Source organism: Talpa occidentalis, unplaced genomic scaffold (genome assembly GCF_014898055.3).
Source record: "Talpa occidentalis isolate TD23 unplaced genomic scaffold, MPIMG_talOcc4v2.1, whole genome shotgun sequence".
Classification (NCBI taxonomy): Eukaryota; Metazoa; Chordata; class Mammalia; order Eulipotyphla; family Talpidae; genus Talpa; species Talpa occidentalis.
In genome coordinates, this window is record NW_026555331.1 from 148,677,960 (window position 1) to 148,703,509 (window position 25,550).

At 45.2% G+C, this 25,550-nt stretch overlaps 1 protein-coding gene across 4 annotated transcripts in view; it reads right to left on the reverse strand.

Annotated features, from left to right (window-relative positions):
* LOC119248101 (TRPM8 channel-associated factor 1) overlaps positions 1 to 18,629 on the reverse strand; it is a 34,312-nt gene extending 15,683 nt beyond the window's left edge. For 2 of the 4 annotated variants that reach the window (XM_037515109.2, XM_037515084.2), the window contains exons 1-2: positions 18,486 to 18,629; positions 1,905 to 2,538 (exon numbers count right to left, since the gene is read on the reverse strand). In XM_037515109.2, the coding sequence (XP_037371006.1) occupies positions 1,905 to 2,524 (620 nt within the window). In that variant the 5' untranslated portion in view covers positions 2,525 to 2,538; positions 18,486 to 18,629. Of the gene's footprint in view, positions 1 to 1,904; positions 2,539 to 6,288; positions 6,342 to 8,439; positions 8,551 to 18,485 lie in introns of those variants that run through there. The other 2 variants (XM_037515093.2, XM_037515101.2) reach the window with 2 other exon arrangements.
* Positions 18,630 to 25,550: the final 6,921 nt, after the last annotated feature.

Genomic DNA, 25,550 nt, shown 5'->3' on the forward strand with positions numbered 1-25,550 from the left:
TTTTTCAAAGAAATAGAGCAAACAATCATAAAATTTGCATGGAACCATAAGAAGCCTTGAATAGCCAAACAATCTTGAGAGAAAAGGAGAAAAGCTGGAAGATCATGCTCCCTGACTTCAAAATCTACTAGACAGCAGCTGGACACAAAAGAATATGGTTCTGGAACAAGACCAGAAACACAGACCAGCGAAGAAAGCTCCTATATAAACCCACACAAATATGTAACCACCACATTGGGTGGGAGAAAGGCAGCCAATGTGACCCTTGCAGTACTGGGTACTGGGTACTGGAGAACTAGTATTAAAATTGTCAGTGAAAAGAAGAGGTGTTTTGTTTTCTTTTTTCCCCTACTAATCTCAACCTAAGCATTGACAAGTATTTCTTTACATATATATATAAATATAAATATATATAAATAAAAAATATATAAATTTATATATATACACACACATGCATGAATAACACACACACACACACACACACATAGATATATCCTCATACCTTTTACTTTTTTCTCCTTACTTCATCTTAGCCAAGTAGCTCAGGAAAATCACTAATGCCATCTTCCATTGGTCAAAAAATGACCCATCAGATGTATGAGTCGTGCCATGAAATACCTACCTGAATAAGCAGAATCAAGAGCTGCAAGGCAATTATTCCTAGTAAGTAACTAACAGCAGCATCATCCATTGTCTCCATGGTGGAAATATTAGCCTTCAGTTGACTTCATGCATGTGTGAGCCCACAGATACCCTAACCCTTCCCAAATCAGATTCTATGATGGTGAGAGATCATTTAGGCATAGACAAAGAATCAAAGACATATAATTTTAGGAGAGAAATATCCTTTCAGACAACAAAGGGGGCCCGGGTTGTTAAACAGGATTATGACCAAGTCTTACCTTCCCGTTCCTTAGGATGAAGAGCTGAAGTCTGATCAGTCTGATCAATCACTATGCTTCCTCCCTCACTGCCCATGAGAGAATGGAGTTGTGGGGTGCTGAGGAGCTCCAAGCCAAGGAGAGGCCATAATTCTTTCCCTAAAACCCCATACTCACCCTGGTGTCCTTCTGTACCCAACCCTACTGGTCCCAAATACCAGTGCTCTGGGCTCCAAGGATGCTGACGGTTTTAATAACACAGGACATGACCTGGGCCTGTCTTCTACTCCTGGGACCGCTCTGTCTTCTATTTCCCTCTTTCTCCACCCAAAGATTGTTTCCTAAGTCCCCTGTCCCCTGCTAAGCTGCTCTGTGTCCAGCTCTGCAGGAGATGCTCGCTGGAGCACGAGGGGCACAGATCATAGTGGTGTCAGAGAACTTCCAGTGCAGCCTCCTCTGCCTCCTGCATTCTCCATCGTCAGGTCTTTTGCCCCAGAGGTAAAATCCTTTCCTGACTCCTACATGTAACACAGAACTTGGCCCTCCTTTCCACTCTCCCAACTTCTGAATCCTTGAGTTCTTACTTCCATGCTGACCCCATCTGGCTTGACATTCCGGATCTTTTTCCACAGCTCTCCAGACTTTGTCTTATGGGATCTGTTTCCCTCTTCCTCACATTTCAGTCAAAAACCACCTTCTTCTATGAACCTTCCTGGATTAGCAATGCCAACTCTTGGGGCCAGCAATATATTTTATTAAGTTAGATCCTTGGGGGGAATGGAATGGGCTGGGACAGAGATCCCTAAGAAGCGATCACTAAGCTAGGTGGTCTGCTCTGAGGAGGCGGCAGCAATCGGGCCCTGGCACCTTCTGTGTGTCGGGGTATTTTTAAAATTTGGTGGATTTATGGTGAATCTACAACTGAGTGGCAAGTTATTTTCTTTAGCCTGAGAACAATGTGAAGATAAGAACCACGTCTGCCTTTTAACCTGAGATCAGTTCCTCACTGGGTTACGCACTCACCTAACTAAGACTGGGATCTTGGGCATCTTCTTGGAGACTTTAAAGAAACTCGTGTCCCCTTTGTTCTCAGTGAAGTATATGCCGGCCACGCTGGTCACGAGGTTGCCGGGGAACGTGAACAGGACCCTTTCATCATCGCCCTGGTTGGCCCAATCCCAGGCTTGGCCTCCAATGAGCAAGCCCCCGCCGCGTTTCATAAACTGGACCAACTTCTCAGTCATGGTTTCATTGTAGGCATCGATACAGTAAACCCCCAGGGAGTCTTTCACTTCCGACTCGATCTTCGCCTCCAAACCAGAGCCCTCAAGGATTTTGGCCAAGGGTGCCAGGGATGGGTGCACTCCGATGGAGGCCCCAGGGGAAGAACAAAGCCAGCCCACTGCATTGAGCAGAAAGGGAGTGAGCTGGGCCTCCACCAGGTAGTCCTCGTGGGCCACTACTACCAGGCGGCCGCGGCCATAGGAGGAGGCAGCGATGAGGACCTGGCCCACGTCATTCACCATCACCGGGAAGGAGGCCTCTCCAATGAGCAGCAGTTCACTTGGGGTGGCATCCTCGGGGATATCCCAGCTGGTCACTCCATTCATAAGGGCCTCAAAGGCAGCAGAGGGAGTCGCCATGGCTGGATCAGTGTCTGCAGAGAGGAAAGCAAAGACTCAGCCTGGTGAAAATGAGATGCACAAGTAGACAGTCAAGCAAAGGGCTCACTCCTCCCAGGAAGGGGCAGTTGTTCCTGTTATGCAGATGACGCGCCACTGGGATGGCTCCAGCACGCGCCAGGCTGTCCATGTCTCCAACCCAAGAGACCACATCATGTCCTCTCCTCCTAAACCCATACGGTCAAACTAAAAGGGTCAGACAATTCTCTGTCACAGAAGGAAACTACAGGAGTGAAGAATGAGGGTGAAATTGTGTCCCCAAAGAAAGATGTGTAAGATGTAACCCTTGGCACTTGTGGCTGTGACCGTATTTGGAAATGGGGGTCTTGAGGATATAGTCAAGTTAAGGTGAGGTCACGCTGGACTTGAGACGGTCCTACTCTAACAGCTGGTGGCCTTCTAAAAAGAGGGAATTTGGACACAGAGAGCTACAGATACACAGGAGAGAATGTTCTGAGAAGATGGAGGCAGAGATTGGAGAGATGCTTTTATGCACCAAGAAGGCCCAAAACTGCTGGCAACCACCAGGTGCTAAGAGAGAGGCAAGGGACACAGTCAGCTTCAGAACTTCCAGAAAGAACGAAACTTCAAGTACCTAGATTTCACAATTCTAAGTCTTCAGAACTGTGAAAGAATAAATTTCTGGGGCCTTCCCAGTGGTGCAGCAGGTTGAGCGCAGCGCTGTGAAGCTGTCTGCAGCCTCTGCAGTGCGGGTTCGATTCCCGGCCGGCCAGGGAGAGACCCACATGGCACGGCAGACCTCTCCTGGGAGAAGAAACATCTATGGAGAAGTGACAAAGGCATGGGCAGGCGGTTGGGAGATTTGAAAGGCAAAGAATTGGAGGCTTTCCTCCAATTCTCCTCCTGCTATTGACCTCTGGGGCTGGCCCAGGGGAGTGGAGGGAAGGCCAAAAACACCTGAGGTCCCTTCTCTGTGCCAGTGTCCCCTTCCCTGCACCCTGAGAGCAACCAGTGTCATCTTAGCCAGCCATCGCACAAGTGGAGAGCCAGGATATTGGAATCATGTGACATCCTGCATGATGGACAATCGCAGAGCTGTTATAAAGGATGAGCTAAATCTATTTTGCATCTACCTCAAAGAGTGTCCTAGATATCTTTTAAGTGAAAATTTAAGTCACTATAATATGTAGGACACAAACCCATTTTCATATGAAAGAAGATAATAATAGTAGTACTAGTAATTTTAGTAGCAGTAATGACATAGACAGTGCTTTGCACGTTCCAGGCATTACTGAAAAAGCTTTACAAAAGTGATTTAATCCTGACAATAAAGCCAGGAGGTGTGTACTATCACTACAGATGGGCAAACAAACAAAACAAAAAACCCAGTGACGGGAAATGTGTTACTGGTTCAAATCTCCTAGATGATCGATGGTAGATGGCAAGCCGACCTTCTCAATCAAGTTCCAGAGACTTAACAGTCACCTGCTAAGTACCAGCATTGTGTATGCATTTTGTTCATGAAAGCCCCATAAGAACATGCTAACATGCTAACACTGATTGCATTAGGCTGGGGAGAGATTTCGGTATATTTTCTCTTTATACACATCTCCAGCCCCTCATGCCGAATGCATTACCATTACCATTAGAAATAACACATTTCTAGCTAATATAAAGTCCATCAAGCAAGTAAAACACACAGTAAATGGCTGAGTATATACACATTTAGGTTCATCAACTGATCCCATCTCACTGGCCCTAAAGCATCTTCCTTCCTCTCCCCCCCAGGCTGTACAATTGCCCACCAATACATCTGATTTCCACCCCTGTGGGGTTCCCTGCAGTGCTGTGGGGTTCCCTGCACTTTCCCATTCTCGCCAGCTCTCTGACTCTCTGGTTCTCCTAGCTCCATGGGGAGTCCCTGCTTCTCTCCTGGCAAGGTTCCTCCCCTGGTCCCCCTGGCCCACTCTGGACCCCTCTAGCTTACTGGAACCCAAGGCACCTCAAAAGCAGAGGGTACCCCAGGCACAATCTGTAACCCAGAGAGAGATCTTTACACAACTCCCATTCCTACTACTAGGCAGCTCCATGGGGCCTAAACTGCTTCCCTTTGAGATATGTACCCAGAAGGGAAGGTGGGTAGCAGGCCCCCCGGGGCTATTGCACCACAACTTGCATTAGAGCTTGTTTTCAAATCCCCAAAGTGGGGACGTGCTGGTCAGGGGGTAGGTTCTGTTCTTTAGCGTCTCTGAGAACAAACAGGTACTCAGAACAAGCGGGTACTCCTGGATGGAGGACTGAGTGGAGGGTGTGGCTGTAAGTGCTAATATAAGGTCACCTTCTCAGCAAAGAGCTACCCTGGGCTTGAAAAACGGAGTATCAGACATCCCGTTCTATCAGTCCTCATGAACCAAAGTGCACGCTGCTTTCTTCCACGGACCCTTTGTCTTTATTTCTATATTTGTCCAATATCTTTCCCAACATCCATCAACTTTGACAAAACTGGAAGTGGGTTGTCTCAAGCCCTTCCTCCCTACTCTGTCCTACACAGGCCCAGCTCAGTCTTACTTGATTTCCACTTTAAAATGATTTAGTTCCTCTAGTTAAAGAATAGGTAATACACGTGCAAGGATAGATGGCAAAAAAGAAGCTCCCATCTGTACACCCGCTGCCACCCAGCTTAAAAGACAGACTATCACCTCCCCAACCATCCCTTCCCCATCCCCAGGAAAGCAAGCTGGATCCCTGACTTTGCCTCTTCCAATCCCTTATTTCCACCTTACCCCATCCTCATATTCCCTGGTTCCCATGGGGGCTCTCTGTCCTCTCTGGATCAGCTCACTTCTCTCCCTAGATAACTCCCCGCAAGATGCAGGAGCCCTAGCCCAGGAGTGAGGTGACCCTGGTTACTAAAAAAATAATAATAAAATAAAGCCCAGGCGCTGCTGCTGATCCGCCTGCCTGGGAGGGTGCTCTGTGCAATGGACAGTGCGCGAGCCAGAGACAGGACATTCTTAACACGGAGGGGCTGTCAGTACTAACTTCTCCCTCCTCCTGTCCGCCCCAGGCCCGGAGCCAGCGCGCAAAGAGCATAGCCAGGACGTCAGAGGAGCGAGGAGGGGCTGGGGGGTGGGCGGGCATCGAGGAGAGGGGAGGCACAAGGGGGAGGCGGGGAGCCAAGTGGAAAAGCTCAGCTTGGCAGCTAATTCTGCAGTCCGGCTGGCACCGGGTCTGGGTGGGTGGGAGCACACTCACTCGTGCGCGCGCACGCGCGCGCGCGCACACACACACACACACACACACACACACACACGTCCCAATCCGGGGCAGAGGTGAGGCTCTCAGTCCCGGGGACGGTATTTGCAAAGGCCAAAGGGCAGTAGGCCAGAAGTGATGCTCTGTCACCAGCTCCCCGGGTGACCCTGCGCGCGCCTCGCCTCCTCCCGGGGCTAAGTCTTTCTCATCCGATAAAGTTGCAGATTACACGGTGTTTCTCTGGCCAGGCCTGTGCGCAGCTCGACCACACAAAGCCAGCAAAGCCACATCAGATGTCAGAGCCCCGGGGGGAGGAGCAGCAGCGCGGCGGGCGGGGGCTGCGGACCCGGGGCCGGGCCCCCCGCGGGCGCTGACAGCCAGGGTGCCAGCCCCGATCTGGGCACCCAGCCCCTCGCCTCCCCTCTCCCCCAGCCCCCTCTGCCTCCCGCCCGCCCTCGCCCAGGCCCAGGCCGAGTCCATCCAGCCCGCGGGCTCCGGGGGCCACTCACCAGGCCGCCCCGCAACTTCCCGGGGGGCGCCGGGCGGGGCAGGGCTGGGCGCGCACGGTCCCGGGCCGGCGCGGAGGGGGCGACCGAGCCGGGAGCCGGAGCTGGAGGAGCCGGAGGAGCCGGGCGGGAGCAGAGGAGGGGTTTCCTGAGGAGTCTCCACCCCACTTCCTCCGGGCCGGCGGGCGCCCGAGGGGCGGCGCCTGGCGGGGACAGCGCTCCTTTGTGTGGCGGCCCGTGGGCCCAGCGCGCCGGCCCGGTCCTGCAGGCGTGGACCGCGGTTCCGTCCAGCCCTGGCACTTCGCCGGCTCCTCATTAGTGAGGAAAAGAGCGAACAAAAAGATGGGGCAGTCTGTGGAACATTATCCAACAGCCAACTAAACGGGTCTCCATTTACTTGGGGGGGACACGATATATTTATTGGCGAGGGGCAGACAAGTTGGAGACATTACTGGCCATGCTGTCATTTTTATAGAAAGCAGCCTGTGTGTGTGTGTGTGTGTGCGTGTGTGGTGGCAGAATGGAAGGATACACCTCTTGAGCTAATATTGTTGAAGCGCAGGACGAGCTGAGCGCAACCTCCCTAGCCTGGCATCCTTTGTGTTGTTTGATGTGTTACTTTTGTAAATCAAAAAGTAAGAGTGTATTTCAAACAATGGACAGCTAAAATTTATTCTCTGTACATTCCAAATCCTCTTTCTCAAGGCCTTTCTGATAGCAAGCTGACAGCTGCTCCTCCCCTGCCCCCAACCCCAGGCCCCATGAATTTCAGCCCTACTCTGTGCTGTGATTTTGGTCTTACTCTGTGTTGTGATTTTGGTCCTACTCTGTGCTGTGACTTCAGCTCCCTCAGGCAGTTTAGCATGGAAAACACAGGCCAGCGTAGTGGTTAGGAACCCAGAAGGTTACCAGATGGCCCCGATTCAGATCTCAGGCCGCACTTACAATACTGAGCGATCTGGGGCACATTATTATTCCTCTGTGCCTTCGTTTTATTACCTGTACAATGGGGAAGATAAAATTAGGACCTCCATTAGAGATTCATGGTAAGACGTAAATTAGGAAAGCGGCTTAAATTAGGTGAGCGAAAACTTGTAAAGTTCTTAGCCCAGTACCTGGAAGACAGTCACATGGTGGGAGCGCTAGTTAAACAAAATAGATGTTCAGGTCGTTGCTCTAGGGGTCAATATTTCACATCTCAGGAAAAGGCATACCTTTTAGTCCTGACTATAGTTTTGGCCCAAATCCAAGCCAGATGTCCTTTCTCCATCCCTCCTCCACCCCTGCCCCCAAATGGAATCATGTGCACAATAATCAATAGGGGCATTTGGACAGGCAGCCTCGGCAGGAGGGTTTATGCAGAGGAAAAGGCAGGAGCAAAAATCAAGAGAAACTGGATTCAAGCCTGGCACGCAGGGACTGCCGAGGCTGCCAGGCCTGGTGGGAGCTTCTCCAGGCTCAGGGGTCCCCGCTAAAGGAGGAGGCTGGTGACTTGCTTCAGGGGTCCGTTTCCAAGGATCTGAAATGGCAGGACTAACCCCAGCTTAAAATTTGGCAATTTTGTTTCATAAAACAATTTAAAATTCAAAATAGGTATTTGCTAATAGACACATAATTAAGAAAAGGACAAACTGTGTATCTCTCTATCAACCCACCTCCAATCTAGCCTGTCTCTGGGCATGGGGAGCGCATGAGATTTGGGGGAGGGGGTTCTGTCTGGTTTTGTTTTCCATAAAAGGAGGGGTAAGCGAGTGAGAGGGAGAACAGAGCGCAGAAGCAAAGGTGACAAAATGTCAGCTTCTGATGAATCTGATTATATCATATTCTGCACGCATCTGCACCTTTGGAACACTCCCCTCGGACGAGAAGAAACGCAGCACTACGTTAATGACCTAGCGTGGCAGAAAAAAGCAAAATCAGAACCAGACTCGGAGAAACCGCAGGGAATCCTGGAGAGCCCCCGGCTCGCCCAGGCCCCAGGCCCCAGGGCCCAAGCCCGGCGCCTCCCCAGCCCCGCGGCGCCGCCTCTCGCGGGACCCGAGGCCCCCCCCCGCCCCCGGCACCCCTGAGCCCCCCGGGCCCCTCGCCGCTGCGCACCCGGCCACCGGGCCCGGCCTGCGCGGGTTCCAGAAACCATCTCCGGGCAAGACTCACCCGCGGTCCAGCAATTCCCAGCGCCGGCAGTCGCGGGGGGCTCCTCTGCAGAGGGGCGACGCGGAGACCCGCCCGACCGCCCGGGACCGGAGAACCGTGGCGCAGGCGGAGGGCGGCGCGCGGCGCAGGAGGGATGCGGGGCAGAAGCGGGGCGCGGGGGGCCGTCCTGGGAGCTGATTGGCAGCCGCCGCGGCGGGGGCGGGGCCTGACACCGCCCCCAGGACCGCAGAGGCCCCGCTTTGTGTCAGTTTCTGCGGGAAGAGGAGGCCAGAATCCGGGTGGAGACCCAGACCCGCCCTTGGAGTGTGGCAGGGTGACTCCTTAAAGGAGAAATCAGCGAGACTATTTACGAGAGAGGGGTTGACCAGTAGTGATAAATTTTGCAGGATCTAATACACAACGATTTCTAAGGATAAGCTACCCCCTCACCATCTATCCATCCATCCATCCATCCATCCATCCATCCATCCATCCATCCATCCATCCATCCATCCATCTATCTATCCATCCATCCATCTATCTATCCATCCATCCACCTATCCAAGTATCCATCCATCTATCCATCTATCCATCCATCCATTTATCCATCCATCCACCCATCCACCTATCCATCCATCTATCTATCTATCTATCTATCTATCTATCTATCTATCTATTTATCGATGGATGGATGGATGGACAGATGTAGATATCTATATCTATATATACCAGGAGTTAGGCTATATATTTATTTACACTTTTAACACTTAACGTGGTAGTAAAATGGAGCGTTAGACTTCAATTTGTACAAGAAACTTAAAATATGTTTATGATTTACAGAGAAATTAGAATGGATGATAGAGAACAGAGAAATTGTAATGGATGATATACATCCAATTTAGAATTAGTTATCCTGGGCGGGTAGATTACTTATATTTTTATTTCATTCAGTTCATTAACATTTTAATAGTAATCTGCATTATTTTGTGATAAAATAAGATATAATCCACTAAAAATAGATGAAATGTCCTGCTCAAACAGCTGGCAGTGACATTGCTATAATTGGTTGCCTTTTGGGGGGGGGGTTGGGTATTGGAGGTTTCTTGAACTTTGTTCCTAGTCCTGATTCATTTTAATCAAGTAAGAGCTGGATCCAGTGCTTGACTTTTGAGCCAGGTCCCCTGTGAATCTGTCTGCTCATCTAGCTTGATGAGCTCAACTTTCAACCCTGGGCCAGAAAGCATTTGTCACTTTTTTATGACTGGCCCAAAGGCCTAAGTGGTTTTTGTGGCCTCTGCATTCTCCAGTTTCCTCACCTCTCACTGCTCCTGACCCTAATTTTCCAGATTCTTGAGACCCTGTCCCCAGACTGAACTGACCTCAAGAAAAGACCATGTAAAACACCTTCTTTATCACAAAACTATGTCTTGCCTGAAACTTCCAAACTTCCAAACTTCCAAAGTGGAACTTGTATTATTTCAGATTTCATTATAAATCCCCAAACTACAATAAGCATAAGTGAAATTCTGTGTTTTATTTGTCTTTAAATTTGCCACTTTTTCTGGCCATGAACAGGTGCTCCTTGACAGATGGACGGACAAGACAGATGCCCTGGGGTAAGGAAGGTAATCCCAGGTCACTCGAAAAAAGAGAGGAACAGCTTGATGTAGAAAACTGATCAAATCACACACTGCCTGTATTGTAAGTTTTCTCCTCTTTTACTTTAGTTTTCTCCTGTAAACCTTTTTGTTTTCTTTCTATAGCTCTCCAAATTTTAGCTGACACTATCATCTCTTTCTGTTTCAGGTTTCATGTTATTAGTTCAGTTTTATTTTAAGTTCTATATCCTTTCTACTTCTCCTAGAGTTTTGGCTTTTCTTTCCAGTTTCTATGATGAGTTATAGAGTCTTTCACGAAACCTGGAAAGCACTGAAATAATTATTGAAATAGTAAGTTCTGTCACATAGGAATGAATGGACAATTTATTAGAAAACTATGCTATAAAATAGTATATGGCATTCTTAAAAAGGATGAGCTCAAGTCATACCTTGAGGAATGTTCTCCATATCTATTTTCAATGAAAAAGTATGACCCTATATTTGTATGTTTATGTTTATTTGACAGGAAAATGAGGATAGGTTTGACCACTTCAGCAAGTGGGGAGGGTTGACCAATAATTTTTTTCTTTAGACATTCCATATTTTTTAAATGTTATCAAAACCATTCGAAATTTAAAAAAATGGGACAATTCAGTAACACTTCTTCTAGTAGAAATACACATACCTGTTGCCAAAAGACATGTACTAGAATGCTCAAAGTGGTACGATCCATAATAGCATAAAACTGGTGCTACCCAAATGTACCCTCCCTGCTTTCCTACCCTTTCCTACTCTTACAAGAGCCTTAAAAATGTTATTTTCAGACCAACATATATAAATACTGAGCATTTATTATCACATGATCTGCTTTTAAGGACATTTTAAAGAATGTCATTCAAGAATGAATAAAACAACCTTAGATAAATAATAGATTTAAGATAAAATAGTGAGAGACATCTAATTCTGGCATTGAGAGACTACCTTGCTTGGAAGAATCCATCTACCTACATAAGATTGCAATAAAGTTGGGTGAACTACAGGAAATAGAAGACTCTGAAGGGGAAGCAGCATAGGACATGAGGAGTTACATCCCTGAGGAAAGGAAAACAGCACACAAGCTCCACATTCTCTGGCACTTCTCCCTTTAAAGACTATCCCAATTCACAATGTGGACCAAGGCCAAGGAGAGAATGCAGACTCACTGGTTCAAGATGATCAATTGAACTGGAATCCAAGGGCACAATTTTAAAGAGCAAATTTGAGTGAAATGAATTTAAAAATCTAAGTACAAATTCCCCTTAAGTCATTGGTTGACTCCTAAGCTGTGCATGCAGACAAAAAATCTTGCAGAAAATAATGGCTAAAACAATAAGCAATTGAACAGACATCTCAGTATCTCAGTATGTTCTTGGAATAAAGCAAAGTTTCATCAAAGTAGATGATTCTTATGAACCTATTTTGCGTTCAGTTGAGACCTGAGAAAATCCATGGCTATAAACAAGAATAACAAAGGAGTAAGCATTAGCCTCTTGGTTAAAGGGAAAATTTGAAATGGACCAGTTCTCAGAAAATTAAAAACGTATTGACAGTGTAAAGGTAATATGTTGGCACTTTATCTGTCCCCTACCCCATCAAAAATTCTCTTTGAGAAAAAGTAACATCACCAGAACCTTTAAATTTTTTTCATTCATGATGTCCTGAAACCAACCAAGTATTTAGAGAAAGGCCAAAACTCAGATAAATTGCCAAGAACTCAGGAGACAGGAGAAACAACAAATAACAGAAATAGGCTTATAGATATTTCAGACATTTGGGTTCTTAGACAGGGACTGACTTTAAAATAACTGATGAATATGTTCAACATCCATCTGCCCCCAACAGGTTTGGAGAAGTTCAGTAGAATTAAAACTCATAAAGAGTAAAGTAAAAATTACAGGGATAAAAAGAATAATTAAAATCAAGAATTCAGTAGTTGGCTTTAATAGCCTATTGTATGAAAATGATCAGAGATTTAATGAACTGTAACGAAGGTCAATAGAGGGTATCCAAAAATAAGAGGCAGAAATGATGTTGCACAAAAAGATGAGAAGCTATACAAAGAGCATAATAGAATTATGAGATGTGGTCAAAATTATGCTTTATGTGTATTCAAAGTCATAGAAGAAGAGAGAAAATGAAACAGAAGCAACATGTTAATAATTAATGACTGAAATTCCATTAAAGAGATAAAAAAAAAATCAAAACTCAGACTGAAAGAAAGTTACATTCCTCAAGCAGAATAAAAACAAAGAAAATTGCATTCAAACACATCATAGTAAAACTGCTAAAAAACAAATTCAGAAAGGAAATCTGAAATCAGCCACAGATAAAGGATACTTTCCATTAAAAGGAACAATAGTACAGATGGCTTTTCTAAAAGAAATGATGAAAACCAGAACACAATGGAATTGCTTTTCTAAAAAGAAAAGAAAAATCTGCCAAGCTAAAACTCTATGCACAGCAAAAATATCCCTTAAAAGTGAAGGCAAATTAAAGATAGTTTTAGAAAAACAAAGGCTGGCAGAATTCGTTTCCAACACAGTATAAGGATTATAAAAAAGAATTTTTCAGGATTAAGGAAAATTATCCAAGCTAGCAACACAGAGCTGTGGGAAGGAATATAGATACTGGAAGAGAAATACACTGGAGCTATAAGGTAATACTGACTATTTTTTTAAAATTTTTTTAAAGATTTATTTACTTATTTATACAAGCACTGGGTACAGTCAGAAGGAGGGTGAGAGAATTCACCAGAGCCAGAGCGGGGAGCAGAGCAGGCAGACTGACGAAGTACACTGCTGAGGGGAGCAGCGGGCGGCAGGAGAGGTCTGCGAGCCATGTGGGACCCTTGCTGGGTGGCTGGGGATTGAACCGGCGCTGCAGAGGCTGTAGGCAGCTTTGCAACCCAGCGCTCAACCCCTGCACAACCGGGGAGGCCCAATACTGACTGTTTAAATGCAAATATATCTTGTGGGGTATAAAAGCAAATAAAAATAAAATATGCATTATTTTAAGCACCACTGTAAGTTGGACATTCATAAAGATAAATTGCTTTAAAGTGATTGCATTGTTTGAGACTTATCCTTATTCTGATACCAAAGCCAGATAAGAACACTAACGAAAAGAAAAGAAAATTACAGACCAAAATCCCTTATGAAAATCAATGCAAAAATCAGGCCTCCCTGGTGGCACAAGGCGCTAAGTCTCAGCACTATGACGCTACCTACACAAGTTTGATCCCTGGCCAGGAAGCTGCCCCACATGGCCCAACAGACCTCTCTTGTCTTGCCTGCTGCTCCCCTCAGCAGTGTATCTCAGTAGATAGGCCTGTTCTGCTCCCCACTCTGTCTCTGATGAATCCTCTCACCCCTCTGAAGCTCAGGCCTACACCCCAGTTCTTGTATGCATAAGTAAAAATAAATCTTAAAAAAGAGAAAATCAATGCAAAAATCAAATCCTCAGCAAAATTTTACAACAGTACATTCAACAATACATTAGAAGGCTCTTATACCATGATCAAATGAGACTGAATAATTAATATACTTGTTCTAAAAATATGTCGGAATTATATAATTATAGATTAGACATTATGTTTAAGTATACAAATAAAAAAATGTGCTAGATTATCAGGAGAAATTAAAAAACCCAAAGGAATTAATATCATATATTCTCTAACTACATTATAAATAAGGCAACATTGACAATCTTCATATATGTGATTGGATATAAAAGACAGACGTCTAAGAAATTCATGACTCAAACAAAAACCCATAAATTATAAATATTAAAGCAACATAACTAAATATTCATATCAAACTTGGGAGATGTAGATAAAAAGCAGTGATGCAAAGTTTTAGACACAAGAGCTTATGTAAGAAGAAAAGCTCAAAAATTAATGTACTAAGCATAATGTAACTTAGGGGCTTAGGAAAAAAATTACAGAAAAATTCGTGACACCAGGAAGAACTGGAAAATAAGTAACATAGTAAAATAAACAATTTTGTGTGTATGGGGAAGAGCTAATAAAGTAGTTCAAATTTTGGCAAAATTAATGCAAACAAAAATAATTTATATATAAAATTTACACATAAATAATAGATGATGGAAATATCTAAACAGATAACAAAATGTTAGGAACAATTTTATTCTATTAATTGAAATGGTTAAATATCTTGGACAATACCATCTGCCAAAACTTACCCCATACAAAAACAGTCCTATAAATCTTAAAGTGATTGAACCAAAGTTTTATATCCTTTGGCGAAGTAAACTACAACACAGGATTTTGCTGGTGATGTGAGGGAACAGTTAAGAATCAGATAAGTCTATTTTGCATAAATTAGCAAAATAAGTCTATTTTGCTGTTCATCTTCCAGAGAACAGCAGTAGTGAGAATGCTACCCATCATTTTTAATGATATGATATCAGCAACAGATAGGGTTCCTACCAAAAAGGATAATTACATCTCAGCCTACATTCACATACATAGATATAACTATCTAATGCTTCTCTTTGTATCTACATTTATGTATAAAAGTTATTGCATATTTACCATGGAGTATTTATTCCAGGAATGTAAAATTATCTAACATTAAAAATTGAATACTTAACCATGTTAACATATTTAAAGAAAAAAATTATATGAGAAAATGAATAGCTACGGAAGATACATTCAATAAAACATCTACCCATCATACAAGTGTTTACCAAAGGAAGAATTGAAACATTCTTATCATGGAACCAGGCATTAAAAGATAATTGCAGCAAATGCCATATTTAAAAGTGATATAATGAAATCTTTCTCCTTATTATCTGAAGGATAAAACAAGAAAACCTTCTTTACATTTTCAATATTATATTGGAGATCCTAGTCAATGCAGTAAGACAGGAAAAAGAAATTACAGGTATAAAGATTGGAAAGCAGAACATAAAATTGTCATTTTCAGATACATTTTCAGATACTTGCATAGCAAATCTGAAAGAATCTATAGGTAAATTTAGAATGATGATGAGTTTAAGTCTGATTGAAATGTAATCATACATATGGCATATGAAAAGAATTGAATTTCTACATGCCAGCGACAATAAGCTACAAAATATAATTTTTATAACAGAAAAATTTATAATAGTAGTAAATATATATATACTTATATCTATTTAACACAAATGAGCAAAATGAAAACAATGAAAATATTATGAAACGTTAAAAACATAAAGGCAGCCTAAATAAATAGCAGTATATACCAAGTTCATAAAAAGAAAGCTTCATCTTAAAGAGGTTATTTTCTCCAAGTGGATACAGAGAATAAAAGCAAAACCAAGAACAACTCCAGAAGGTTTGTCTTCTTGTTTTGTTTTAAAGAACTTGATAAGTTTGTTTAAGTATTTATATGGATGGTCAAATGTTCAAATGTCCTATCAGGTTCCAAGTTTTAGTGTAAAACTATAATAGTTAAAAATTAGTATTGATGCAGAGTTAGACAAATAGATAAGGAAAGAGAGTAAGGAGCTTAAAACAAAAATCATTCATATATGGAAAATTTAATTCATGCTGATCACTGGTGTTAGGACAATTGATTATACATAGGGAATAAACAACATTAAATTCAGTTTCCAGGTGATTAAGGCTAATTGCAAAGGCAAAACTGTAAAAACTTTTAGAGGAAAGTAGTAAATAGTAGATATATAAAGTATACATATTTGGAACATATACTTATAATTATGGTATAAAGTATTAACAAATAGAATAAAATTAATTTATTCTCTTTAGTAAACAGTTTATCAAAATTGACAAACTTTGAAAAGACAGACTATGAAAAAAAATACTGGTATCTTGAAATTTAAATTCAAAACTTTGTCTATCAAAAGAGTCAGACAAGGTGATGCAGAGGAAGAAATGAGAAACATCAATTGAAAGCAGATGTCTGCAGCATCCATCGCTAACAAGGATTTATTAGCATAGATTATATAAGGAAACTATTTCAATAAATCAACAACGAAAAAGACAACCCAATATGAAGATCAGTCAAGACAAGAACCAGCATTTCATAGAGAAAAAGCATGATGATCTACTAATACATGAAAAAAAAACAGCCAACTTCATTAGTTACCAGACAAAAACTAATTAAAATCACAATGGAATGTTATTCCAAGCCCAACAGATTGGCTGAAATGAAAATTGATTAAACCAAGTTATGACAAGTGTGTAGAACAGCAGGGGACCTCATTTGCTGCTGGAGGGAGCGCAAACTGCCAGGACACATTGGAAACCTCTTGGAAATAGTCTAGTAGAATTGACTATACACCTGGGACTTCTACACCTGGGGAATGGTCTGTGGTTGTACACCAGAGAGAGTCATCTAGAGGACAAGAATGCTAGAGGACATCATTATTTGTTCATAACCCCTGTAGCAGGCAGCCTTTAAAATAACCCCATAATCCCTACCTCCGGATATTCAAGCTTTCCTGTAACTACCTCTCCTTGAGTGTGGCCTGGCATTGGTGACTCATTTGTAACTAATAGAAAATAGCAAAAGTGATGGGAATGTCGCTTGGAGATCAGGTTACAAAGAGAATCTGGCTTTAGGCTTTCTCTCTGGGAGCCTTCACTCTGCCATGCCGAGACTTGCATGAACTATGTGGCAAAGAATTGATGTGTCCTACCAAAGCCAGGGAGTCAGAGAGCTGCCAGCTGTTCTGCGAGTGAGCACTGAAGGGTCCTTCCAGCCCCAGGCTTGGGATGACCATAACCCTGGCCAATACCTTGCTTATAGCTTGAATCAGAGACACTCTCCGAAGCAACTCCTGGGGGGTACCCACAGAATCTGTGAGATAACAGGGGCTGTTGGGTATTGTTTCAAGCTGCTAAGTGTTGGCATAATCTTTTACAGCAGTAGATAACTAATACATCTCCCATCAAATGTCCATCATTAGTAAGATGGATAAATGATAGCATATTCACACCATAAGCAATGAAAATGAAGGAATCATCAAGGGTGAATCTCAAAAACTTAATAGGTACAGTATGGTGCCACTAACACAGAAGTAAAAAGCAGGGAAAGTCAATGAATACATGCTTTTGGAATACACAGAGTATATAGTAAAACTTTATAGTAAAACTATAAAGAAAACAAGGAAATGATTAATAGAAAGATTGGGATAGCTGTCTCCTCCTAGGAAGGGAGAAGAATGAGTGTAAGATGGGACAAACTAGTCTTTAAAGCCTTATTTTTTGACCTAGGAGCTGGTCAGGCATTTAATTCATTATTTTGGGGCCCTTCTTACATACTTTACATATACTTTATTAATAAATTAAAAAACCTAACCATAGCAAGAAAGAAAATATTGAAGTCAATCGACAAATAGTTTGAAGTATGAAAGGGTGGATGGATGGATGGATGGATGGATGATGGAGGATGGATGGAGGATGGATGGATGGATGGATGGATGGATGGATGGATGGATGGATGGATGAGGATGGAGGATAGAAGGATGGATGGCAGATGGATGGATGGATGGAGGATGGATGGAGGATGGATGGAGAATGGATGGATGGATGGATGGAGGATGGATGGATGGATGGATGGATGGATGGATGGATGGAGGATGGATGGATGATGGATGGATGGATGGATGGGTGTGCGGATGGATGCTCGTCTAGACAGATACATTCTGTCTTTCATGTCCTGTTAGACCTGTGCTTCTTCCAAGAAGTTCCCATGATTATCAGATTGGTACCTCTTTTCCTCCTGTATTTAAGGCTTTCTCCCTCTATTGTAGGTGGAGCCAACAGGGTGGCCAGCTGGTGATATTGACTGGAAACTATATAATCCAGCACTTATTGCATCAGGACAAATACACTCCAGATAAATGCTCAGACTAATCCCCGCACCCCCAACCTCTCCACACCTCTCCTTACCATTACCCCTGCCTGCACCTCAGACACACCCAGAATCCGAGAATGCCTAGGGCATTTGGGGAGGTGACGACCTTCAGTTACCTCTGGGCTCAGGCAGAGGCAAGACACCCCCAGAGAATTCAAGCGAGTCCCAGGAGGTGAGATGACATCACCTCCAGGGTCCCTTTAGCTCAAATCTTAAAGGCTCTCTGGGGAGCGAGAAAAGAAATCAGGAGAAAATAGGGGGTCGCCTGCCTACTGGCAGGCCATGGCGTCCTGCAACACTGCAAGGACACAGCCCGAGCTGCGGGGAGGCAGCAAAGGGACCGAGAGGCCAAGAGTCAGGACAGCTGTGGAGCACCTCTGCCACTCCCAACCCCCCTCGGGGACCCCAAGCCAGCCCCGGCCCACAGCCCCACACCCCGCGCAGACTCCCTCCCTCTCGCGGCCCGGCCCGGACACCCCTTGGGGCCTGGGGCCTGTGTCCCCGCCAGGCCTGAGCGGGTCCAGAGTCCATCGCTGACCCCACTCACCGATTGCCCCGCTACTCCCTGCAGCGCGGATTGGGGGCAGGGGGACGGCTAGGAGGGGGCAGCAGCTGTTCCCGGGGCAGGCGACGCAGCCCAGAAGGACCCGGCGCGCAGGCTGGGGACGTGGAAGGTGGCCGGGCTGGGGAGGGCCTGGCAGGGAGAGCCGGGCAGGGAGGGGGCGCCCCGGGAGCTGATTGGCGGGCGCAGCCGTGGGGTGGAGCCTCCCCACAGCCGTGTTGGGGGGGGCGCATCCCCTCTGTGAGGCCTGGCTTTGTGTCAGTTTCTGTCCTGGCCCGGGTGGAGACCCAGGGGTCCTCCCGGGAGTGCAGCAGGTTGTTGAGAACGACCAGAGGTTAATAAATAATAACACACTGTTAGAGAAGATGATGCAGAGTGATTTCCAAGGACGAGTTAGTTAGTGATGGTCCTACATACTTTTTTTTAAAGAATTGGGTTGTATTAAAATGGAGAGCATGATGGCATTCTTTTTTTTTAAAAGATTTATTTATTTATGCATACAAGAACTGGGGTACAAGCCAGAGGTGTGGAGGGTGAGAGGATTCACCAGAGACAGAGCGGGGAGCAGAACAGGCAGAAGGACCGAAGTACACTGCTGAGGGGAGCAGCGGGCGAGACAGGAGAGGTCTGCTGCGCCATGTGGGTATCTCCCTGGCCGGGGATCGAACTCGTGTTGCAGTGGCTGCTGATAGCTTCATCCGTTGTGTCTTGACTCCACGCGCCACCAGGGAGGCCCCAATGATGTCATTCTTTTAAGAAGGAAAACGGTCTTGTAGTTGCTTATTTAGGGGGTGCAGAGAAGGATGAAGAAGCTGGCAATGGGTACTTATTTTTATGTCTTTGAATGATTTTCAAATATCACAGATCTTGTCTTGTCGATGAAATGAAATATCAAGATATTAAAATTTTTATTAACCAGTAAATAGGCGCCGGATATTGGACGTGAAGGAGCGTGAGGAAAAGTGGGACTCTTGGGAGCCTGGCGAGCGAGACCCCCAGGACGTCCTCTGCGCACCGCGGGGCCGGCCAGCGCGCCCTCCCCATAACCGTTGGCGCAAATTACCCCGAACTCACTGGCTTGACCAGTTCTGTGCAGGTGTCGACGGGAACTTGCTCCTTCTGGAGGCTTGGGGGACAGTCCATATCCTGCCGTTTCCACCTCCTAGGGGTTGGGGCCCCTACCTCCATCTTCACAGCTGTCTTACCCCGGGGGTGTCTGCTTCTGTCCGCACCTCTCTTCTGCCTCTCCTGTCTGGCTGCCACTTTTTTTTTTTAAGATTTCATTTATTCATTTATATCAAGCACTGGGTACAGTCAGAAGCGCGGGAGGGTGAGAGAATTCACCAGAGCCAGAGCGGGGAGCAGAGCAGGCAGAAGGACCGAAGGACACTGCTGAGGGGAGCAGCGGGCGGCAGGAGAGGGCTGCGCGCCATGTGGGACCCTCCTCCAGTGGCCGGGGAGCAGCCGGGGATCGAACTGGCACCGCAGAGGCCACGGGCAGCTTCACAGCCCAGCGCTCAACCGCTGCGCCACTGGGGAGGCCCTGGCTGCCACTTATTTCTGACCACGCTTGACCTGTTTCTCCTTCTCTCCTGCTTCCCTTTGTGCACACACTTTGGATTTTCTGTTCATGTCTCCTCTGCAGTGTCCGTCTTTGTCCCCAGAGAGCTCAGCTCTTCCGCAGAGAAGCGAGGCGGGCACACCCCCCGAGGACACTTGCTTCCCCCTCACTGCCTTGCAAGCTGGTCTGCAGCGCTGAGAAAACGCGCGTGGTAACGTGTGCGTCAGGCGCTAGACTCGGGGAGCTCCTAGCCTGGGGGGGGGCACCCCCTCTCCTGCTTCTTTCCCCCAAGGCCAGGCTTTCCCCCAGGCCCAGAACCAGGCCAAGGAGCCTGTCCCAGACATCAGAGCAGGAGGGACGGGCTTGGAGAGTGACCAGGAGGGAGGAGCAGCGAGCCCAAGGCCTGGCCCCCTGACCGGGAATGTGCTGGCACAGCCCCCTGGGGACCCGCAGGGCTGGCACAGCCCCCTGGGGAGCTGCAGGGCAGAGGCTTGCCCAGGCTGCAGAGGCTGTCTCCTCCCAGCAGCACACACACACACACACACACACACACACACACACACACACCCCTCCCAGCACAAACACCTACACACACAAACACACACATCCCAAAGCCTAGTCTCCTCCCAGTTCCCCGCAGCTACACACACACATACACACACTCCCCAAAACTCCCAGCACAAACACCTACACACACACACACACACATCCCAAAGCCTAGTCTCCTCCCAGCTCCCCGCAGCTACACACACAAACACACACACACACACACACAAGCACACACACACCAAAGACTAGAGGAACGTGCCAGCGATTCAGCCTCAGGAATTTTCCTGCTGGAAACACTGAAGTCCAACCGGACATCTGCATGTGAAGGTCACGTCCTCCCCACCCCCTGCCCGGCGGCCCCCCTCCCTCCTGCATTCCTGAGCTCCCTTTTCTGATAGAAGATTGGAGACCATGTTTTAGCTCTGCAGCTTGAGCAATGGCACAGAAACGCAACACTAAGGGCAAAAGGACGGCTTTGCAGGGAGGGGGCTGTCTGGGGAGAGGCGGGGGCGCAGGGAAGGGCCTGGCTGACCTCAGTCTCAGAGAGGAGAGATGAGGCCGGAGCTGCAGCTGTCCTGGCAGAGAGCTGAGAATGAGACCCAGAGCTGCTCCCCGAGAGCCCTGGGTGTTTAGGCACCCCCTACAATCCCTAAACCCCTGTGCATCCAGGTCCCCCAGCCCTGCTCTCAGCTGTGTAAACACATCTTTGGCTTTCTTTCACCCTCAGAGGACCTCACGCGAGAGCACACTCCGTGGCGGGTGACCATGTAAGCCATTTCTGGACACCTCTGGGAAGTAGGCCTGGCCCGGAGGGAGTTCCCGGGCAGGGTCCTCCTGAGGGAACACAACAGTAGACTTTGTCAGGGACCAGGGATGTGGGGAGAGGATGCCCAGCTGGGTTGCAGACTTTTAAAAAAGGATTCTCAACCCGATTATTATTTTTACTTAAATGTTTCTCAGTGAAGTAACGCTGGTTTACAGCACTGTGTGTGCTCAGGGCCACAGCATCACACTTCTTCAAATGTCTGTGATCACACCGTTGCGACCGTCTTGCCCCCGCCCCACCGAGGTCCATGGGCCCCTCCTTGGTAGAGGGCATCATGAGGCCTAGTCTCCAAAGACACCTGTCACAAGCTCATAGGTTGAAGGAAGGGCATGAGCCCCACCTTGGTCAGGGGAGGCTGATGTGTTTTAGGTGTGAGGGAGGATGGACATGAGCTCACAAACTTTCCTGGGGGCATTTCAGTGTAGTGTCCCAGGTCAACAAAACATGCCAGTAGTCGCTGTGATGATTTTGATAGCTGGATATTGGACATTTGAATCAGACGCCCACCCAGCTCCTTATTGCTCACATATTCTCACTGTGCATTGGAGATTCCATCAACTCCTCCAAATGATTTAGCGGCATCTACTTTATTTTTTTAATTTTTACTTTTCTTAAATATTTGCTTCCCTCCACCCCCTCGGGTGTTGTCCCCATAGAATTTCCATCCCCAAGGCACCCGTGCACCATCACCACAGTCTCCTGTGCTCCTCCTTCCCTGCCTCTGATTGCTCTCCCTCCTGCTCCCCTGCAGGATGTCTCTGGTTTGTAATTGTCTGTTTTTGCTTTGTTGTGTTTTGTACTGTTATTGTTTTTTTTTTTTTACACTGATGTCTTATTTGGTTCCCCTATATTCCTGCTGTAAGTGAAACCATCTGATATTCTTCTTTTCCCTTCTGGCTTATTTCACTGAGCGTAATTCCTTCTAGCTCCATCCACATTGCTGTGAATGGCATGAGTTTATTTTTTTTTGATTGCCGAATAATATTCCATTGTGTACATATACCACATCTTCTTGACCTAGGCATCTATTTTTGGGCATTTGGGTTGTTTCCAGGTTTTACCTATTGTAAATAGTGCTGCAATAAACATAGCTGTACAGGTGCTCTTTTGAATCAATGTTTTTGTGTCCTTTGAGTAGATTCCTAGGAGTGGAATTGCCGGGTTGTATGGTAGCTGCGTTTTTAGTAGACTGAGGAACCTCCAGACAGCTTTCCACAGTGGTTGGACCAGTTTGCACTCCCACCAGCAGTGCAGGAGAGTTCCTTTTTCACCACATCCTCGCCAACATTTGTTGTTACTTGTTTTTTTGATATGTGCCATTCTTACTGGTATAAGGTGGTATCTCAGTGTGGTTTTGATTTGCATTTCCCTGATTATAAGGGATGTTGAACATTTTTTCATATGCCTTTTGCATCTCCTCTTTGGAGAAATGTCTTTTAAGTTCTTCTGCCCATTTCTTGACTGGGTTGTTTATTTTGTTTTTGTTGAGCCGTGTGAGTTCTTTGTATATCTTTGTGATCAGTCCCTTATCAGTTGAATGGAATAAAAAGACTTTTTCCCCATCAGTGGGGTGTCTCTCTGTGGTGGTTAATGTCTCTTTTGCTGTGCAGAAGCTTTTCAGTTTGATGTAATCCCAGGTGTTTATCTTTGCCTTCACTATCACTGCTTTGGGTGATGTCTTTAAAGATGTTTCTGAAATGCATGTCTTGTAGTGTTTTACCTATATTTTCTTCTATATATTTTATGGTTTCAGGTCTTATGTCCAGTTCTTTTATCCATTTTGAGTTGATTTTTGTGCACGGTGAGAGGGAGTGGTCTAGTTTCATTTTCTTGCATGTGGAGGGCCAGATTTCCCAGCACCATTTATTGAACAAACTGTCTGTGCTCCATTGCATATTCTTTGCTCCTTTGTCAAAAATGAGTTGTTCATATAAGTGTGGCTTTATTTCTGGGCTCTCTATTCAGTCCCATTGGTCTGTGTGTCTGTTTTTGTTCCAATACCAAACTGTTTTAATTATTATGGCTTTGTAGTGTAGCAGCATCTACTTTTAATGGAATCACCGGGAGTGTGTTTCTGGCAAAGACTTTGCATGCACCTTGTTGACAAAGTGAAGTTCCCTGTGCAAGAAATCTACCTAGATTAGGTTCTCTGAAGCACTTGCTGTTGCTTTACAAGAAAATATAAAAGTGTGTGATTTTTCTTGTAATGACACTGAGCTTCATATTAGATGCATACTCCACACCTCTACTTAAATGCTATTCTAGACACATAAAACTTTCATTAATAACAATTTCTATTGAAAATTGAATTTTAGAGAAAATATCTAAAGACTTTTGACTTCTAAATTTAATTTAAAATTTAACTGCCTATATTACTATGTGAAAAACTCCACTGAGATGACAAGATGATTAAGACTCACCTTTCTGCATGTTTCAATTTACACATGCCCAGACAAGAATGATATGACAGTTTGCACCAGCAGCTTCTTTTTATGTTGGATACTTTAAAATATGGAGAAAGCCAACTATCCTTTATATATAGATTGTTCATTTTTAACAATGTTTGTGTCCCCCCCTGTATAGTCCCCATAGAATTTCCTTCACCAGTGCACCCGTGCACCATCACCACAGTCCCCTGTGCTCCTCCCTCCTTCTGACCCCTCTCCCACCTCCTGCCCTGCAGGATGTCTCTGATTTATAATTGTCTGTTTGTTTTTGTTGTGTTTTGTTGTGTTTTGTACTGTTATTATTTTTTCCCCCTGATGTCTTACTGGGTTCCCCTATATTCCTGCTATAAGTGAAACCACCCGATATTTTTCTTTTTTCTTCTGGCTTATTTCACTGAGCATAATTCCTTCCAGCTCCATCCACGTTGCTGCAAATGACATTAGTTTATCTTTTTTGATTGCTGAGTAATATTTCAGTCTGTGTATATACCACAACTTCTTGATCCAGTCATTTTTTTAGGCATTTGTGTTGTTTCCAGGTTTTGCGTATTATAAATAGTGCTGCAATAAACATAGGGGTACAGGTGCTCTTTTGAATCAATATTTTTGTGTCTTAGAAAACCAACTACTATCTTGTAAGTGATAGAGAGATGAAGGAATATGTAAAATGGCACCATAAAGATGCAATCAAAAGATTCATATTGTAGGAAACTCTACAAGAGCACAGAAAATTATTCCCCCTGAACCATTTGAGAGAAAATTGCTAATATAATACCCCAACCATCCCTGACTATTAAGAATATTCTCCTATAAAAGCATCATACTTCCATCACAATCAGAAAAATTAACAGTGATACATCACTACTATTTGCTCTTTGGATCTCATTTAAATTTTGCTAATTATCCCAATAATGGCATTTATAGCAATAAGCTCTAGCCTCAACTCATACGTATTGCATCTAATTTTCATGTCTTTTCTTTTTAGTTTTCTTCAGTCTCCCACAGTTCTTCACAGTATGACCTTGACCCCTTTGAAGACAGCAGCTGGTTTTTTAATATATCTTCTTCACTTTGAATTTCTCTCCTTCCTTGTGATTAGTTTCAGGTTACACATTTTGGCAAGAGAATCACAGGAGTGATGCTGAGTCCTTCATTCTCTCAGGTAGCACATCTGGGTGATGAGGGTAAGCACTGGGTGGTGGTTACCTCCTACTGCCCTGTCAGCACTTGTAAACTGTGGGTGCCGTTCACCTCCGGGGTTGTGTAGCAAAAATAACAGACCAAGGTAGAGAATTTGGAGAGTTCAGCCTGCGCTCCATCCTTAGCTCCCTGTGTGATACTGAACAATTCTTTTTCTTCTCTGGACCAACCACACTCACCCTTCATGCCTGCTTCCTCTTCAGGCCCAGCCAAGACACTGTCTGTCTCCTCCTCCTCCTCCATGTCCATTAAGCTAACTTTGCCATATTCTGAAAACTCTTAGAGGAAAAACTCTCCTCTTTGTGCTACTATTTCAGCTCAGAACATGTTTAGAAGGGGATTCATCTTCAGAGGTGAGATAAGAAGAGAGATAACAGCCTGGAGGTATGAAGCTATAGGGAGAGAGTGGAAAGGAGAATTATTGTCCCTAAGGAGCTACTCCTTGCTTCTGGGCTTTGCCGGAGGCG